A 19,806-nucleotide genomic window follows, 5' to 3' on the forward strand; every position below is an offset into this window, starting at 1 on the left:
TCAAAATGTGGCTTGAACTCATGAATCGTGAGACTACAACCTGAGCCGAAGTCGGATGGGCAGACGCAGGAAGAGATGGGCAGAGGTGCATGCGGGCATCCTGGACTGGGTCGAGTGACAGACTTGATGTTGATTTCAGAGGTAGAATGGACAATGTTGCTGATTGGACAGAGGAACACAGGAATTGAACTGTTTCTACTCCTAACACTTAAGGTACCACCAAATGTGTGGGCTCTTTCCACGTCACCCAGATGCCCCTCCAATAAATTTTAAGTCGATAAATGAGTGATGTCTTGCAATGCGAGTCATACGTGACGCCGAATGTCACATAATCAAAACTGAACCAATGATTCTTCTCTCTCTCTCTCTCTCTCTCTCTCCAGGATTGTAAGCACTTATCTCGCATGCTCCGATGCTCGGTCTCAGGCTATGGTGTTTGACAAAAACCAATGATTTTTCAGAACGTTGGAAGGTGCCCACATCTGGCACTAGTGTATTTTTGTCACTTCAATGCACCTATGAAACAGTCTTTTGCTTTTCCACACAAGAGTAAGCTTAGGAATGCTTTGCTTCATTCAAGATCAGGCTGCCTGCAGATAGAAGCCACTCCCTCTGCTGCCTTATTGTCGGTTTACATTAAATACAACATATGACAAGAGTTTATTAACACTGTACTGTAGTCAACATCCATACAAGTGTATACAATGGCCCCCATGCAGAAAATGATTCCATTGAGCCAACAGCTGGCAGTGGTTTCGTTAATGATAGTGAAGTCATCCTACACAGTAACCCTCCTCTCTTGTCTCCCTCACACCGGCCACGAAGGTTTTCAAAAGTAAGTGCAGGCTTATTTGTGTTTTTTTCTTTATATTTTATATTTTCTTTATTATTTTGTATTATATTACAGCATTTTAATCATTTTTATATGAACATTTTTGGGTTGTAGATCAAATCATCTGAGTTTCCATTATTTCTCATGGGGAAACTCACTTTGATAGACAAATGCTTTGGATTACAATCATGTTTCCAGAACAAATAATGCTCACATTCCAAGGTTTACTGTATTATGCTCACATTCCAAGGTTTACTGTATTATGCTATGAAACAAGTTAGTCAGAAAAAAAGAAATATCATATGATATCACTTATATGTAGAATTTAAGAAACAAAACAGATGAAGGTAGGGGAAGGAAGGAAAGGAAAAAAGATAAAAACAGGGAGGGAGGCAAACCATAAGAACCTTAAATACAGGGAACAAACTGAAGGATGCTGGAAGGGAGATGGGTGGGCAGATGGGCACTTGCTGGGATGAGCACTGAGTGTTGTAGGTAATGAATCACTAAATCCAAAATGCTATATGTTAACTAACTTGAATTTGATTAAAATTTTTTTTCTACTTGGCACAACCACTTTGCTAAACTGTTTGCCAATATCTATTCAAATTGAACATAGGTGTCCCCTATGACTTGGCATTTACATTTCTGGCTACAGACTCAACACAACATGTAAGTACTAATTCACTAAAGGGCATGTAGTAGACGTCATAAGAACACCATTTGTAGGAACCCCCAAATGGAAACATCTATGCATATGTCCACACAATGGAATACCATACTGCTCTTTTCTATATGTATTTTAAGAGTACTTAGAGTTCCCCATTGCCCTTGGAACAAACTCCTTAAGTGGACACCATGGTCTTGCATGCTCTTACCCTCCCCACATTCTACATCTCATTCCAGCACCCTCCTAGTGACATCCAACTCTCCTGGGTAAACTGAACATACCGATGTCCCCAAATGCACCATGGATAAGGACATCTTGATGGGAAGGGGTGGCATCAGTTAGTAAGCCAATAATGAGTAAAATGATGAATGGAGCCCCAAAACTGTTGTAGCCAGTTTGCCAAGGTCTCACTGTCAGTGTTAATGAGGTAAGTGTCTCAGGAACTCCTCTGGAGTCAGTGTTTCGCTCTGGTTGTGTGAAAGAGGTGTGAGCCTAGGGCTAGACCTGCCCTCCTTCCCGAAAGGGGTCTATTCCTTCTAATGACAGCCTTCTCTTCCTGGTCATGGTCACGCTTCTCTCTGCAGACACCCAGAGAGAGGCGAGTTCCAGGTCACCAACTGCACACTACACACTGTAATCGATTTCTGCTTCTAGCTTTCACAGTGCTGTGGTCTGAGACAAATTATCTATCAGATTTTCATTTTCTCCATTACAAAAATGTGAGTAGGAATAGATGTGGGTCATATCTATCTGTGGAGAAAGTATAATTTATTTTGAGTCTTAGAAGAGAGAACACATAGGAAACTCTTCCCACAGCATTTGGCAAACAGCCGGCTTTCATATGTGACAGTCATCCTTAGCTTTATTAGTATAAAACATCTTCTGCCTACAACTCAAATATCTGGCCATAGTTCGGGTAAGAATTTACACCAACAGAAGATGCCCTCCTGGATGCTCAGACATGGTTTCCCAAACCCCAGCATGGGAGTCAGACACACTTCAAGTTGCATGGAATCCCTTCCTTCACGTGTTGTGTGACCTCCACCAACATTTCTCATCTGCATAAAGGGGGTACCCACACCCTTGACCTCTCATTGTGCCATCTTGAGATGGCACTGAAGGGGTGCCTGGGTGGCTCAGTTGGTTGAGTGTCCAATGTCTGCTCAGGTCATGATCTCACAGTTCGTGGGTTTGAGCCCCACGTTGGGCTCTGTGCTGACAGCTAGCTCAGAGCCTGGAGCCTGTCTTCAGATTCTGTGTCTCCTCTCTCTCTGACCCTCCCTTGCTCATGCTGTCTCTCTCTCGAAAATAAATAAAACATTAAGAAAAAAGAGAGAGAGAGATAGCACTGTGTTCTATCCCCAGACAGATTCAAGAAAACACAAGAGTGATAAATTGATGTTTTATTGAAAGTAATTTGGGGAAAAATGGAAAAGGAGTTCTATAAGATGTGAGATAGCAACACCCTTTAAACATTCTGTATGTTCTTCTCCAAGCACTGAACCCTCTCTTTCCCCCACTCTCTTTTCCTCTCTTACTCCCACCCTCCCTCTCCCCCTCTTTCCCTTCACTTCACATTCTGACATCCTTAAATTAACACAGATCAAAGTAGAAAAACTCCCTTAGACTCTATCCCCTCCAAAAACAGAGCAACTATACAGAGTCAACCAGCTTCTTGGAAAGAAATAGCTTATTTACTTTTTGTACATGTTTATATTAAAAGGTATATAAAACACTGGACACATGTCTGAAAGAAGAGCTGATGGTATTTATTATTATGCTTTCTTTTGTTCATCTGTATGGTGGTGAAAGGAAAGTCTTTCCTTCCTTCTCCATTTAAGAGGAACCATGGGCATCAGTGCCCAGATGCATCACGAGATGCTCCCCACAGGTCCATAGGTAGATAACACATTTGTAGACAGAAGTAATAGGATGGAGTTCTACACATGGGGTCTTAAACATGAGATCCTGATCCCTAAATCCTATGCAAGAGGGAGGCACAAAAATTGGAGTAAAACAAATACCTAGCAGGTATCCAACACCTATAGATGCATCCAACAATACTTACTCAGCATTTTCTTATATTGAATCCGTACAACAGTCTTATAGGGATGACCTTATTGTCCCCAGCCCTACTGTCATTTTCCTTATCACCAAACAGGCCATCAGGAGCTTAAGGGACTGAGTTTTCTCTGGAAGCTTTTCTTTATGGCGTTCTTAAGCTCCTTATTCCTGAGGCTGAAAATGATGGGGCTGAGAAAGGGGGTGAAGACTGTATAGGTGGTGGCCATCAGCGTGTTACTGTCCATAGATTGGGGGCCCTTGGGCTTGAGGTAGATAATGGAGGCAAAACTGTAGTGCACAATGACCACAGTGAGGTGGGACACACACGTGGAGAAGGTCTTGTGCCTGCCTTCAGCAGAGGGGATCCTCAATATGGCAGCCACAATGAAGACATAGGAGAGGACAATGAGGAATAAACAGCCCATCAGAGCTGAGACACACACCAGGATCACACCCAGGCTGACGGAGGCTGTCTCCTTCCCACAGGCCAATTTCAAGAGGGAAAACACATGGCATAGGAAATGGTGGATCACATTAGACCCACAGAAGGTAAGGTGAAAAACTATCATTGTCACCATCATCCCCATGACTGAACCACCAGCCCAGGTCCAGGATATAAGGCGGGCACAGCCATGGTTGCTCATGAGCACATTGTAGCGCAGGGGGTGGCAGATGGCCACGTAGCGGTCATAGCCCATGATCATGAGCAGGAAGGAGTGTGTGAAGCCGAATGTGAAGGAGAAGAACATCTGGCTGGCACAGGCCACAAAGGTGATGGTGTGGTGGGTGGAAAGCATGTCCACCAGCATGCGAGGGGTGACAGCAACAGTGAACAGGATTTCAGAGGTGGACAGGGAGCACAAGAAGAGGTACATGGGTGTGTGCAGGCTGTGCTCTCTCCACACGGTAGCCATGATGAGGAGGTTGCCCAGTAGCGTGAACAGGTACATGAGCAGGTACAGCAGGAAGAAGGCGGGCAGGAGATGCCTTGGGAAGTTGGAGAATCCCACGAGGATGAATTCAGAAACCATGCTATAGTTCTGACCAGTCATGGATATTGCATCTGGTGAGGTCAGAAAGGGAATGGAGGTGATCAGCATGAAGATCATGAATCTATGCAACAATACACCCCAGACAATATATGAAATGAATACTGCGTCTGTTAGGACTGGGAAATGACAAGGATACTCACTGGTTTTGCTGTTCTTCAGCATGGAACTGAAAGTCATGAGTGGTGCTATGAAGTAAGAAAAAGAAAGAAGGTATGTAAGGATTCAAAGGAAGGAAACATGCTTGTTCACCCAGAAAAAGCAAAGATTGAAGACATAATATAGGTACAGCAATAAAGAACACAGTCTGCAGAAGACTAGATCTGCTCGCAACACTAAATATTTCTCACAGAATTACTCCACCAGTAATCGTTCAAAGTATAAACTTTAATGAAAATGAGATAACATTTCCAATAATGACACAAACTCAAAGAAACAGTTCTCCAGCATTGTGGTCTGGTGATTTCTGTACCAGAAAATTTGAGACTCTGATGGTTTTGATTGAGTGCAGTATAATCTCTATTTTTATGGAGCTTTTATCAGAAACTAACACTGGGATTATGTGAAAATATTTGTTATGCATACATTCATAAGAATAGTCACCTGGCCAATGTCAATACAAATAACACATTTTAAGGAAATTAACTACATTTACAAAACTAACATTTAGTGAGAAGAGTTGCTGGGGGTTTTTGTATTTATTTGTTTGTTTGTTTTTACAATTTAATAAACTTGAATGAGAGACAAATTGATGCTTGTATCTGCTTCTTCATTCAGCCCCTGGCAATATTTTATTTTAGTTGAAGCATGTGATGAACAGAAAAGTTGCAATCTGATGGTCCACCAGAAAGGGTCCCCAACCCCAGGGTCCTCATATAACACTTTGAAATCTTCTGTTATAAAATATCTAGGAATTAATCAAATACATGCAATATTTTCAGACTCAGAAATATTAACCATGAGTAAAAATGCAGGAGGTGATCTGAATACATGGAGGACAATCTACACTCTTGGACAGATGAGCGAATATGGTAACAATTACATCATCAGTACACCTGCATGTATGACTACAGTGTATCAAACGTACATTTGATAAAAGTTTCCTCAAGTTCCTTCTGAAAAATAAAGTCAGTACATAACTATACCAATATTTTAAAAATCAGCCCTGAACAGATACAAAAACACTGAGATCATATCATGCATATTTTCAGATCACAGTGCTAGAAACTTGAAATCAACCACACGAAAAAATTTGGAAAGTCCTCGAATACATGGAGGTTAATGAACATTCTACCAAAGAATGAATGGGTTAACCAGGGAATTAAAGAAGAAACTTAAAAATACATGGAAGCAAGGGAACCTGGGTGGCTCAGTTGGGTAAACGTCTGACTTTGGCTCAGGTCATGATCTTGTGGTTCATGAGTTTGAGCCCTGCATCAGGCTCTGCACTGACATCCTGGAGGCTGATTCAGATTCTGTGTTTCCCTCTCTCTCTGCACCTCTTCTGCTCATGCTCTGTCTCTCCCTCTCTTTCAAAAATAAATTACCACCAAAAAAATTTTAAATATAATACATGGAAGCAAATGAAAATGAGAATACAACAGTCCAAGTCCTTTGGAATGCAGCAAAGACAGTCCTAAGAAGAAAATACATTGGAATTCAGGCCTGTCTCAGGAAGCAAGTAAGGTCCCAAATACACAACTTAACCTCACACCTAAAGGAGCTAGAAAAAGAGCAGCAAATAAAGCCAAAAGTGAACCGAATAAGGGAAACAATAAAGATTAGAGCAGAAATAAATATTACGGAATTTTTAAAAACCCCGTAGAACAGATAAATGAAACTTAGAGCTGGTTGTTTGAAGGAATAAACAAAATTGATAAACTTCTGGCCAGGCTTCTAAAAAAGAAAAGAGAGAAGACCTAAGCAGATAAAATCACAAATGAAAGAGGAGAGATCACAACCAAAACTATAGAAATATAAACAATGTAAGAAAATACTATGAAAAAGTATATGCCAACAAGCTGGACAATCTGGAAGAAACAGACAAATTCTTAGAAACTCACACACTACCAAAACTTAAACAGGAATAAATAGAAAATTTGAACAGGCCCATAACCAAAAAAAAAAAAAATTGAATTGGTTATCAGAAATCTCCCAACAAATAAGAGTCCTGGGCCAGATGGCTTTTTAGGAGAAGTGTACTATTTAAATCAGTGTTAATACCTATTCTTCTCAAACTGTTCCAAAAAATAGAAATGGAAGGAAAACTTCCAAACTGATTCTATGAAGCCAGCATTACCTTAATTCCAAAACTAAAGACTCTACTAAAAAGGAGAATTACAGGCCAACATCCCTGATGAAACTAGATGCAAAAATTCTCAACAAGATACTAGCAAATTGAATGCAATAGTACAATAAAAGAATTATTCACCGTGATCAACTGGGATTTATTCCTGGGCTGCAGGGCTGGTTCAATATTCACAAATCATTCAATGTGATACACTACATTGATAAAAAGAAAGGATAAGAACTCTATGATCCTTTAAATGGATGCAGAAAAAGCATCTGACAAAATATAGCATTCTTTCTTGATAAAAACCCTCAAGAAAGTAGGGATAGAAGGAACATACCTCAACATCATAAAAGCCAAATACAAAAGGCCTACAGCTAATATCATTCTATGGGAAAAAATGAGAGCTTTCCATCTAAGGTCAGGAACACGACAGGGATGTCCACTCTCACCACTGTTGTTGAACATTGGACTGGAAGTCCTGGCCTCAGCAATCAGACAACAAAAAGAAATAAAAGGCATCCAAATTGGCAAGGAAGACATCAACCTTTCACTCTTCACGGATGACATGATACTCTACAAGGAAAACCCAAAAGATTCCACCAAAAAACCTGCTAGAGCTGATACGTGAATTCAGCTAAGTTGCAGTATATAAAATCAATGTAAAAAATTGGTTGTGTTTCTATACACCAATAATGAATCAGCAGAAAGCGATATTGCGGAATCAGTACCATTTACAATTGCACCATTAAAATGGAGTAAATAGGAGAGAAATGCCTAGCAGGTGTGGAGATTCATTATAAACATTATATACATCATTGTCATTTTCAAGTGTGAACCTGGAACAGACACAGACTCTGATCAAATTACTGGCTTTCTGAGAAAATATCCCTGCATAATTCAAAACTTAATATGTGATAAAGGTGGGAGCACAAATCAATGGGAAAAGATGGTTTGTTTAGGAGTTTGTGGTGGGGAAACTGGTCCTGTTTGGAAGAAAAGTAAATATGAATTTCTGCCTATAAACATATGCATGGGTGGAATCCAGTTGGATTTCCGACATAAATATGAGGCATGATGCTGTGAACTTAATAGGAGAAGGTGTAGGAGAATAATTTTGTTTAAGTAGAGGTGGAAAACTTGTTTTTTTGTGTGTGTGTTTTAGTTTTTGTTTGAGAGAAAAAGAGTGAGAGCGAGCAGGGAGAGGAGCAAAGGGAGAGAGAGATTCTTAAGCAGGCTCTAAGCTCAGTGTAGAGCTTGACCAGGCATTGATCCCATATCCCGGGGATCATGACCTGAGCAAAAATCAAGAGCTGGACACTCAACTGACTGAGGCACCCAGGCGCCTCAGGAAGGGCTTCTTTAACAAATTTCAGAAGCACTAACCTTACATGATTTGAAAGACACAATATCAACAAGAAGAGTTTTTGTTTAACAGAAAATATCCTAGATCCAGTTAATGGGAGATGAAAAATGAGAAAAATCATTTTCATTGTACAAAAAGGACAGTGAATATGATCTAGAATAAACAGATCTACAAGAAGCAGAAAGCTTGATACAGAAATAAGCAGAGGAGAAAAGAAGAGAAATGACCAAAGGTCTGAGCAGAGAACTCATTGAGGGTGTAGCACAGGCAAATAAAAAACATGCTAACAAGAAGAAAAGAGAGAGAGACAGAGAGAGAAAGGAAGGAAAATGCAATGGAAATTTAGTGTATATCTATTCAGTACCCCAATTAGAAACTCCTCAGTGTTGGTCAACTTTGGGGAGAAAGCAACCCTCATGCACAGACTGTGAGAACGCAGGATAGTGGGAATGAGGAGTTCATGTGCTCTGTGCACCAGCACATGTGCTCCTGAGCATCTATTGTGACTGCTCAAAGGTATTTACAGGGGAGCAGGTCAGAGAGTGTTTCTGCAGCATTGCTTTTAGTGGGGAACTGGAAAGCCTGCTTGTCCATCATCGGGAAGGGGGCAGGACCCCTGGGCTGGATGCAAATCCTGGAGCCCCAGCCAAGAGTCTGATGCACACACAGCCGCAAAAAAGAACATGTAAAATAATATGGAGGGTGAAGCAAAAGGCAAATGAACTCTCCAGCAGGTAACATTTCAGCATATTGAGAATAAAGTACCTGACCCTATTGTGTAGGATTCTGTAATGGTGGATACATGCCATTATACATGTGTCAGAATCCATAGAAATTGGGACACAGACGGGAACCCTGATGTATCCTGTGGGCTCTAGTTAATAATAATGTAGCTGTATTGGCTCCCTGACAGAATCAAATACACTATTACAAGAGGTAAAAGAGGAAACTGTCTGAGGGAGAGAGGAGGTATGTATTTTTCTGTAAAGTTATAACTTTACTATAAAATCAAAAAGTAAAAAAATTATAAAATTGAAAAGGATACAAATAATTTACAGCACATATATGCACAGAGAAGACAGCACATATATACAAGAGCATATACTGATCAAAGCACATACCTTTAGTATAGGAGAAGCGTTGTTGACACTGGAGAAAACAAGTGGTCGACAGGGAACGTGAACAAAATAAGAGAACGATGTTGTGAAAACCAATGATTGTCAGGCCAGGGACCCAGAAAGTCATTGACTCAAACCCCTGCACATGACATCCACCATAAAGTAAAACAAAAATATTTTTATAAATGACTTGAGCCTCAATGTCACCAGAGCTTCTGAAACCTCAGCGCTGGGACAGGACCCAGCCATAATTGCACCCCCTGGTCGTACTGGGGTGTTGTTCTGAAGGATCCCCCACAGTAGCGGTCAGCCTGGAGCCCAGAGGACATGGAACCAGCAGGACAGGGAGGGACTTTCCTGGAGTGAGGAAGGCTGGGCTGGTAGCTGGAAATAGTTTTCTGACCATGCAGCTATCCGCCCCCAGAACAGGAATCAACACATGGGTGTCAGCCCCCTTCTGGGCCTCATCCCCCATCTCTCAGGACCCTCTTCCCCTACTAAACAGCTGTGTGTGCCCTCTACTCCTTTCCATCTGCATGGCTCCACTTCCCTTCCCTACACCTCTCACTGCCCCAGTCCCCTCCCCTGCTCCCACTCCACTCTGGCTTCCAGAGAGAACTGTCTGAAACACACCCCAGGTGTGCAGTCATCAGAGCCAGGCTTCTAGTCCCAGCTTTGATAAGTGTGTCTGAGAAAACACATTCTAGCCCTGAGCCTCATCTCCCAAACTGAAAAATGGGAGTAAGCAGAGAACAATCTCTAAAACGTCTATCTTCCATGAGGATTCACAGAAAGGGCTCCATGTGTATCTAATATGGGTGGTTATCACTGACTCTGATATCTTCTCTGTCCTCCAAGATGCTTTCCTGTCATCAATCTGTACCAGATGCACCACTTGGTTCCATTCCAAATTCATGGCCTCTGTCCCCACGGGGACTCTTGGGACCTCTCGTAACCTGACAACACAGCTCCATGAGTGTCTGGTCCAACCTCCAAACCCTCCCCTAGCCCTGCCTCACCCTACAGTCTGCCTTCCCACCTGCTGCTTGGTGGAGTGGCTGCGGTTCTCCAGGTTGGGCTCCCCCATCTCCTCTGACAGGTGCAGGAGGGACTTCTCTCTACTCTGGTCTCACACAGGATGGCTCACACACAGGTGCTGAGCTCACGTCACACACCTGAATCCAGGAGTGCCTCCAGCTCAAGCCCTCTGCCTCCCCACACGGCTCACCTCCAGGTTAGCAAAGGCCACCATCACCCAACTCAGGGCACAACAGCACAGGCAAGATACACACCCGGAGCAAGGTTTCTGAGCCTCAGTATGCCTAGGATTTGGTGCCAGATCATTCTCTGGGGTGGTGGCTGTTCTGTGCATTACATATTGTTTAACAGGATCCCTGGCCTCAACCCACCAGATGTAAGTAGTGTTCCCACCAATTATAAGTCACAATAATAAAAAATGTCTCCAGACATGTCTACTTGTGTCCTGTGGGGTAGAATCACCCTCATCTGAGGGCCACACCTATAAGTTGCAAGGGGCACTAGGCCAGGTGAAGAGCCCAGGACCCAGCATGAACACTCTGAGAAACACCCTCAGCAGGTCCCCAAAGTGAAGAATCTGTCTTACAACCCTTCAACTAGGCCCTGTTTCCATCTGCTGTCTGGATCTTGATCCTAACAACTGTCCCACCATTGCCACCTACCCTGTCCCTCCTGGTCCACTTCAGCCTAAGCTGCCTCTACCAGGAGGAAGCCAGTAGGGGAAGACAGAAGACACTCTCCTGTCGTTATTCTGTCAGGGACACAGGGGTAGGTGTGGGGCCAGACCTCTGGGCTCCTGGAACTGATGCTGTGTGCTTTATCTCTGCTGCAGTTCCCAGCACACTGATCCCCAGGGCATCCCCGGAACACCAATTTGGAGGCTGCCCTCAGGGTCTGGAGTGGCCAAGAGGATCATCAGAGGGCCTCCAGGGATCTCCAGCCTCTACTCCTTCCTCCAACTCTCCAACACAACCCAGGCTCCCTGCTGTCTCTGTCTTTCCAGAAAGCCCCAGTCCCTGCTGAGATCTAGGAGATGCCAGTCTTTGGGGACACAGGGCTGGAGTAGATGCCCTTAACTGCTTGGGATCAGGGCAGAGTCAGAGGGGGGGCAGGAGCTGGAGCAGCCCAGAGTGGAATCCAGGGCTCTTCCCTGGGGTCAAGGCAGCTAGAGGGCTTCCCGGAATAAGGGTTATTTAGAGCTGGGTCCTGGGGAGTGGTTTCTTTTGGTCTAGAAGTGTTCAGTGTCTCCTGGCCATGCTAGATCGCCCCACCTCCCCTCAGGGTAAAGGTCTACCCTATCACTGTCATCCTGGTGATCCAAGCCAGAACATCTACATTAGAACGTGCGTTCTTGAGCTATAATGACACATTTGGTCTTTGTCCAATTCCTGATACACATTTCTTAACGCCCTGTCTCAAGAGTGATAATAGTGGCTTTTGCATGCATTTTGAGAGTATTCAGAGTTCCTTCTTGTCCTTGGAACAGACTCCTTAAGTAGACACCCCAGTCTTGAATGATCTTGTCCTTCCCACCTGTCTGGCTTCACATCCAGAATTCCCCTAACTACCTCCAACTCTGTGAGGTGCACTATCCCCAAATGCACCGTGCCTCTGTCATCCTGAGCCTTTGCACTTGCTATACTCTTTCAGAAAACCCATGTTCCATTTGCCTGCTTTGCCTGAATCATGCCCACACTCCCTTCATGTCTCAATGTAGACATCACCAATTGCCAAAGTCTCTAAATCCCAGGTTGGGCCTGTGACCCACACTGCCTTCTTCAGATCCCTAGGCTGCCTTCATTACATCTCTGACCATTCTGTACTGTCATCCTTGGTTATATGACAGGTTTTTTTCACTGGAACTTGAAAGGGGAGAGCAGAGACCTAGCTCTTGGGGGTATGTGTGGATTCCATCACCTGTAATGTTTCCATATAAAATAACTGTTGAATAACATTTCCTTATGATATGAATAAATAATGAGGGCAAAGTAATATGAGGACATAGAGTAGTCCTTCCTGCTCAGGATCCTGGGTTACGACTGCTATGTGGCCATCTGCCACCCCCTGTGCCACAATGTGCTCATGAGTCCCCACAAGGGCTCTGTCTTGAGTCCCAGTGTTGGACTGGTGGCTAAATCATAGGGATGGTGGTGCCCCTGATAGTTTTTCATCTCATCTTCTGTGGGTCTAATATGGCTTCCACTGTTGGAAGCCATTTTCTGAACTCACTAAGTTGAGAAAAACTCCTAGTGAGGTAAGGCAAGTTTGCAAGGCCTCCCGTCATTAGATGGCAACTGATGTCTACCCCCCACTCAATTATTTTTGCTTGAGCACTGACTCCCAAGGCACCTTGCTGATTGCTATCAGGTGTGACTTGTCCCTTTTATCCCAAAATATGCTAATTGTACCTTGTGAAAGAACTTATTATAGGAATTTCTTCTTTTGTGTTTATGGGAGCAAATATTACATTTCCTGAGAAAACTGTTTTTCTTCCCCTCAGGAAAATAGGCTATTGACCCCTGCTCACAAAGAACTAACTTTTGCCTTTGCTATGCTAAAAACATTGCCTTGTATTTGAATGCTAAAGATACCTCCCTTCTCCATATGATAAGCATCTAGTCACCTACATCAATCACTATTGATAAAGATTATGCATGAGTCTTCTACCAATCTATGTTCTGGGAAATTTTTACATACCAAAGAATTTGTCATCAGAAATCATTGTCTAAGGCAAATGCCACTTCTGTGCTGACTCCATACATTTTTTCCATAAATAAAGCTGACTCTCCAGTCAGTGCAGAGATGCCTGCCTGGTGATCAGAAAGAAACTCGAGGTGCTCTCTCTCTCGCTCTCTCTCTCTCTCTCTCTCTCTCTCTCTCTCTCTCCAACACTGTCCATCCTTCAGGGAACCCTGGACCTGCTGGAGCTGGATTCCAGCAATCCACCATTTTGCCTGCCAGTGCTTTCCCCTATAAAGTTGGCTTGTGGGAAGGAGACCGCCTCTGTCATCTTGGATGTGATGCTGGTGTGTGTCTCAGCTCTGATGGGCTGTGTTTTCCTCCTCCTCATCTCCTATGTCTTCATCGTGACCGCCGTATTGAGGATCCCCTCTGCTGAGGGCAGGCACAAGACCTTCTCCACGTGTGTGTCCCACCTCCCTTTGGTCATTGTGCACTACAGCTTTGCCTCCATTATCTACCTCAAGCCCAAGGGCCTCCATTCTATGGACAGTAACACACTGATGTCCACCACCTATACGATATTTATCCCTTTCTCAGCCCCATCATTTTCAGCCTCAGGAATAAGGAGTTCAAGAATGCCATAAAGAAAAGCTTCCAGAGAAAATTGAATCCCCTAAGCTCCTGATGGCCAGTTTGGTCATGAGGAAATATGGGAGAAGAGCTGGGGATAATAACAACTGTCTCCATAAGACTGGTATAAGGTATCACTCATCATCAGGGAAATAGAAACAAAAACCACACTGACATACCACCTCACACCATTCAGAGTGGCTAAAATTAACAACTCAGGAAACAACAGATGGTGGCTAGGATGTGGAGAAAGGGGGATGCTCTGCACTGTTGGTGAGGATGCAACCTGGGGAAACAACTCTGGAAAGCAGTGTGGAGGTTCCTCAAAAAATCAAAAATAGAACTACTCTGTGACCCAGCAATAGCACTACTAAGAATTCATCCAAAAGATACAGGAGTGATGATTCATAGGGGCATGTGTCCCCTAATGTTTATAGCAGTGCTTTCAACAATAGCCAAATTATGAAAAGAGCCTAAATGTCCATCAACTGATGAATGGACAAAGAATATGTGGTTTATATATATAATGGAATACTACTTGGCAATGAGAAAGAATGAGATAGTGCCATTTTCGGCAACATAGATGGACTAGAGAGTATTATGTGAAATAAGTCAGTCAGAGAAAGACAGATATCATGTTTTCACTCATATGTGGAACTCAAATAAATGAAAGGGGTGTTGGGTGCATGCTAGGCATTTGTTTTTCCCCAAAGTTTCACTCCTGTTATATGGGACTTAGTGATCATGATCTCTTCTTCTTGACCCCACGTGATGAACTCCTTCCCATTACCTCTGTCTAAGAAAGTGTTATCTCTCTATGGGCCAGTGGGGAGCATCCCATGCATGGATGTGTCTGGGCACTGAAGCACAAGGTTTCAGGAATGGTCATGCAAGGGAAGACTTTCCACTCCTCCAACATAAGGATAAAGAAAATTAAGCAGAATAATTATATTCGACTCCAGCATTTCATCCAGCATTGAATCAATGGTTTATAGTATTGTCTTTTAAACTATAACAAATGAACAAAAGAAATTAAATTATTAGTCTCCAAGAAGATGATTTACTATTTATAATTTCTCACTGCCTTGGAAGGGTTAAGTTCTAAGGGAGGTTTTATATGTTAAATTGGATTCCGAAGGTGAACTGGAAAGAGAGAGAGGGGAACGGGGGGAAAGAGACAAAGAGAGAGATAAGTAGTGGGATAGGAATCCTTTAAATTTATCTGAGCAGACACTTGAATAAAATTGGATATGGGGCAAAATCTGGGAAAGGAATGAAGAATGAGAAGAAAGTTGGGAGGAGAGCAATTTTCATATGAGGAAGGAAAAGGGAAAGGAGAGGGAGAGGGGGAGAAGAATAAAGATGAAAATGGAGGGAGAAAGGGGAGGGGGTCAGTGCATGCTATAGGGGAGTTGCCTTTCACAACTTATAGGGAGTCTTTTCCCTTTTTCCCCCACATTACTTTCTATAAACATCAATTTCTTATTCCTGAGTTTGGGTTCATCTATCTGGGGGACAATGTTGTAGGTACAGTGCTATCTCAAGATGGCACAAAGAGAGGTCAAAGGTTGGATACCTTTAGGTCTGTCTGACTCCCATGCTGGGGTTTGGGAAACCTAGGTCTGAGGATCCAAGAAGGGGGCCTTCTACAGATCTAAACTATTACTCAAGGGTGAGGCCAGATGTTTGAGTTGGAGGCAGAAGATGTGTTATAACATTAAACCCACAGCTACCAGTCACCTCGTGAGTATACAAAGACTCTCATCAATGGTCAATAAACACAAGAGACCAAATATGTGTTTGGTTATATCACAGAGAGACCTATGTTGAAGTGGATGCTCAGGCTTGGATCACCAGGACGACAGGAATAGGGTAGAACTTGACCATGAGGAGAGGTGGAGCTATCCAGTGTGGCCAGGAGACACTGAACACTTCTATTCACAAAGAGAAATAGTTCCCCCAAACCCAGCTCTAAGTAACTCTTATTCTGGGAAGCCCTTTAGCTGCCTTGACCCCAGGGCAGAGCCCTGGATTCCACTCTGGGCTGCTCCAGCTCCTGCCTCCCCTCTGACCCTGCCCTGATCCCAAGCAGTTAAGGGCATCTACTCCAGCCCTGTGTCCCCCAAGACTGGGAGTTCCTAGTCCTCAGCAGGGACTGGGGCTCTCTGGGAAGACAGATACAGCAGGGAGCCTGGGTTGTGTTGGAGAGTTGGAGGAAGGAGTAGAGGCTGGAGATCCCTGGAGGCCCTCTGATGATCCTCTTGGCCACTCCAGACCCTGAGGGCAGCCTCCAAATTGGTGTTCCGGGGATGCCGTGGGGAGCAGTGTGCTGGAAGCTGCAGCAGGGATAAAGCACAGAGCATCAGTTCCAGGAGCCCAGAGGTCTGGCCCCACACCTGCCCCTGTGTCCCTGACAGAATAACGACAAGAGAGTGTCTTCTGTCCTCCCCTGTTGGCTGCTTCCTGGGATAGGCAGCCCAGGCTGAGGTGGACCAGGAGGGACAAGGGTAGGTGGCAATATTTGGGCAATTTGGGGGGAGTAAGTCCCAGTTGGGGATGGGACAGGTCATGGGTGATGGGTGGTAAGACACTCTTAGCCTTAAAGCTGGTGGACTTTTCTCAGGCTGACCTTGTTGGCTCCTGGGTTCCCCTCTCAGCCTAGTGATCTTTGCAGCTTCTAGGTTACTATTGTTGTTTGGGGCTGATTCTGTCCCCTTGAAATATTTGTACATGCCTCGATGCTCTTTTTGTTGTCACAGCTCATGGGGTGGGATGGATGCTACTGGCATCTGGAAGGTTGAGACCAGGGATGCTGCTAAACGTTGTACAATCTGGTATTAATGTGGTGCGTTTTTTCTGGTTGGTGAACCAATCAGGATACCTTGTATTAACTCAGCCCACATTTACATTAGGGCTCCCTGTCTGTGTTGCACTGTCTGTGTAGAGTGTCATGTATACACTGTTACAGCATCCCACAGGGTAGTGTTAGGTGCTCTATTTTTAATGTACCCAAATGGAATGATGCTGGAGCATTCAGTAGTAGCCTTTTGCCTCATTCACTCAGTATCTTTTTAAGGGTTCATTTTGTTGCTGTGTGTGTGTCGAAGTCCTGGCTGGGGCTCCAGTGTTTGCATCCAGCCCATGGGACCTGCCCCCTTTCCAGTTATGGTTCCCAAGCAGGCTTGTCCATTCCCGCACGACAAGCAGTGCTACATCGGACATGCTCCCTCCAGACAGGTCGGAGCCATGGAGACAGATGCTCAGGAGGCACATGTGCTGGTGCACAGAGCATGTGAAGGCTACACTTCTCCATTCTCTGTTCTCACCAGCAGGCCACCGGAGTTGCTTTCTCTCCATATGTCTATCAACATTGGACACTTTCTAATCTGGGGAAATGAATGGGTGCACAGTGAAAATCCGTTGTCGTTTTTCTCTTCTCTTTCCTGGTCTACAAGCCATCTGTTTGCCTGTCTATGTACCCGCTTCTGTGAGTTCTCTGCTCATGTCCTGAACTCCCCTCTGTGTGGAGGTCTCTGCTGCTTAATGTAACTGGTTTCCTATTTATTCTAGATGGTAGTCCCTGGTCAATTTTAGGTATGCATAGGCTCTCTTCCCAATTTTCCATCTGCCTATTCATGTATCCTGGATATCCTTTGTTGAACCAAATCCTTGCGGAAATTTTCATGTGTGTTTCTCCAAGCAGTTAAGTGCATTTAATGAGAATGGCACCAGCACTTACGGAAGATACACTTCGATAGAACTCCCCTATGATCCAGAAATAGCACTGCTAGGGATTTACCCAGGAGATACAGAAGTGCTGATGCATAGGAGCACATGCACCCCAATGTTCTTAGCGGCACTTTCTACAATAGCCAAATCATGGAAAGAGCCTAAATGTCCATCAACTGATGAATGGATCAAGAAGATATGGTATACACTTCTCAAATTCAAATGCTCCCTTATCTATTAAGCATGCATAGACACATTTCATATCTTTTTAAAAATCACCTTAACATATGTACTTTTGAGTGTTGGTTAAGAACCTCTTCACTTGTAGATCACAACATTATTCTCCTGAATCCTTCTCCACTAACGTTACACTTCATTCTTTGTGTGAAATCCACCTGGATTCCACCTTTATGTGGGGTCTTGGGCAAGAATTCAGATTTACACTGCTTTGTAGAATGGCCAGTTTCTTGCCACAAACCAGTAAACAACCCATTATTTCCATTTGAGTTGTGCTCCCCCCTCTATCACATTTTGGGTTTGGAGTGGTGCAGGGATATTTTGTGAGATAACAATCAGGGTGACACAGGTGTCATACATATCATCCATGTCTGCTCCAGGGTCACACTTTTTTAAATGATTCTGATTCGGTGATGAGTCTCAACACTGGGAAAGACATCTCTCTATTATCTCTCTTGTGTGCTCCATTTTTAGAAGAACTGTATGGCTTTTCACTGCCTTTATTTTTCAGAAATCGGTTTAGGATAGTTCTTAAATTTAACTTCTTAATTTGTAAATCTAGTGGCACTGAGTATAATTTGGGGAAGAACCAACATAACTGCCATATGGGCTCATCCCATCTGAGAGCACACATGGAGTTCCAGTTTTCCATGTAGCCAGACCATCTTCTACATATCTATCCATGGTTATAGTTTCCGTCTTTGGGAGTGTTTTTGGTTAATTCCTAGATTTGAAAACAAAAGATATAAAAGTGTGATATGAGGACCCTGGGGTCCCAGAGACCCATTCTGGGGGACCAACCAGCCCTCACTTTTCTATTGGAAGTGAGGATGTGTTTTTTCATGTGCTTCAACTAAAACAACATGTTGCCACGGGGGAATGGAGAGGCAGCTACAAGCCTGATCTTTATGTCATCCAGCCAGCACTGGACAAATTTGCTAAAATGTAAAAGAAAGCCACACTTCTCGCTAAATGACTTTTTAAAATGTGGTTACTTTCCTAAAAAGTTACTTACATTAACATGATACTGATTGTTCCTTTAAGTTGAATTAAAGGTTGATCATTGTTCTTTTAAATGTGTTACAAACTCAATATTTTTTTAAAAAAATCTTAGTTTTGTGGCACCTGAGTGGCTCAGTCAGTTAAGGGTCTGACTTTGGCTCAGGCCATGATCTCACGGTTCGTGCGTTTGAGCCCTTAGCTGGGCTCTGTGTTGACAGCTCAGAGCCTGCAGCCTGCTTCATATTGTGATTCCCTCTCTCTCTGCTCCTCCCCTACTCTCTCTCTTTGTCTTTTTCTCTCTCTGTCTCAAATAAATAAACATTAAAAAGTTAAAAATAAAAAAATCTTAGTTTTAATTACAAATACTGTAAGAATGGAGAGTTCTAACTCACTTAAAGAAAAGCCCTCTAGGGCACTCAATAGTTACTTAGTGTAACAGATCTTGAAACCAAAACATTTGAGAGCTGTCTCCTTATAGCTTATATCACTTTTGGTGATGTTATCTTATTTTTTCCATAAATTCTATCTTTTGTTTTATTTTATTTGTTATTTTAAGAGAGAGTAAGCATGAGTGGGGAAAGGGTAGAGAGAGAGGGAGAGAGAATCCCAAGCAGGTTCTGGGCTGTCAGCCCTGAAACCTACACAGGCCCTGAACCCATGATGTGTGAGATCATTATCTGATCTGGCTTCAGAAGTAGAATTCAGAGATTCATAACTTATATACAATACACACTGCTCATCACAGCAAGTGTGTGCTTTAATCCCCATCTATAGATGCTGGCGAGGGTGTGGAGAGACGGACACCCTCCTACACTGTTGGTGGGAATGTAAACTGGTGCAGCCACTCTGGAAAACAGTGTGGAGGTTCCTCAAAAAACTATCCATAGAACTCCCCTATGACCCAGCAATAGCACTGCTAGGGATTTACCCAAGAGATACAGAAATGCTGATGCATAGGAGCACATGTACCCCAATGTTCATAGCAGCAATGTCAACAATAGGCAAAACATGGAAAAAGCCTAAATGTCCATCATCTGATGAGTGGATCAAGAAGATGTGGTATATATACACAATGGAGTACTACATGGCAATGAGAAAG

At 43.5% G+C, this 19,806-nt stretch overlaps 1 protein-coding gene and 1 pseudogene across 1 annotated transcript; one reads left to right on the forward strand and one right to left on the reverse strand.

The window, feature by feature from the left end:
• Nucleotides 1–3,667: 3,667 nt before the first annotated feature.
• LOC115275044 (olfactory receptor 10H4-like) lies at nt 3,668–4,618 on the reverse strand. Its single transcript, XM_029918633.1, has one exon. The coding sequence runs from the start codon at nt 4,616–4,618 to the stop codon at nt 3,668–3,670; it is 951 nt and encodes a 316-aa protein (XP_029774493.1).
• Nucleotides 4,619–5,643: 1,025 nt separating this feature from the next.
• On the forward strand, nt 5,644–13,794 carry LOC115274396 (annotated as a pseudogene).
• The last annotated feature ends 6,012 nt before the right edge of the window (nt 13,795–19,806 follow it).

The sequence above is a fragment of the Suricata suricatta genome, chromosome 12 (assembly GCF_006229205.1).
Source record: "Suricata suricatta isolate VVHF042 chromosome 12, meerkat_22Aug2017_6uvM2_HiC, whole genome shotgun sequence".
In the NCBI taxonomy this organism is placed as follows: Eukaryota; Metazoa; Chordata; class Mammalia; order Carnivora; family Herpestidae; genus Suricata; species Suricata suricatta.

What these genes read in the sequence shown, in the direction of transcription:
- LOC115275044 (XM_029918633.1), bottom strand. Translation starts at nt 4,618, where the DNA reads ATGACTGGTCAGAACTATAGCATGGTTTCTGAATTCATCCTCGTGGGA.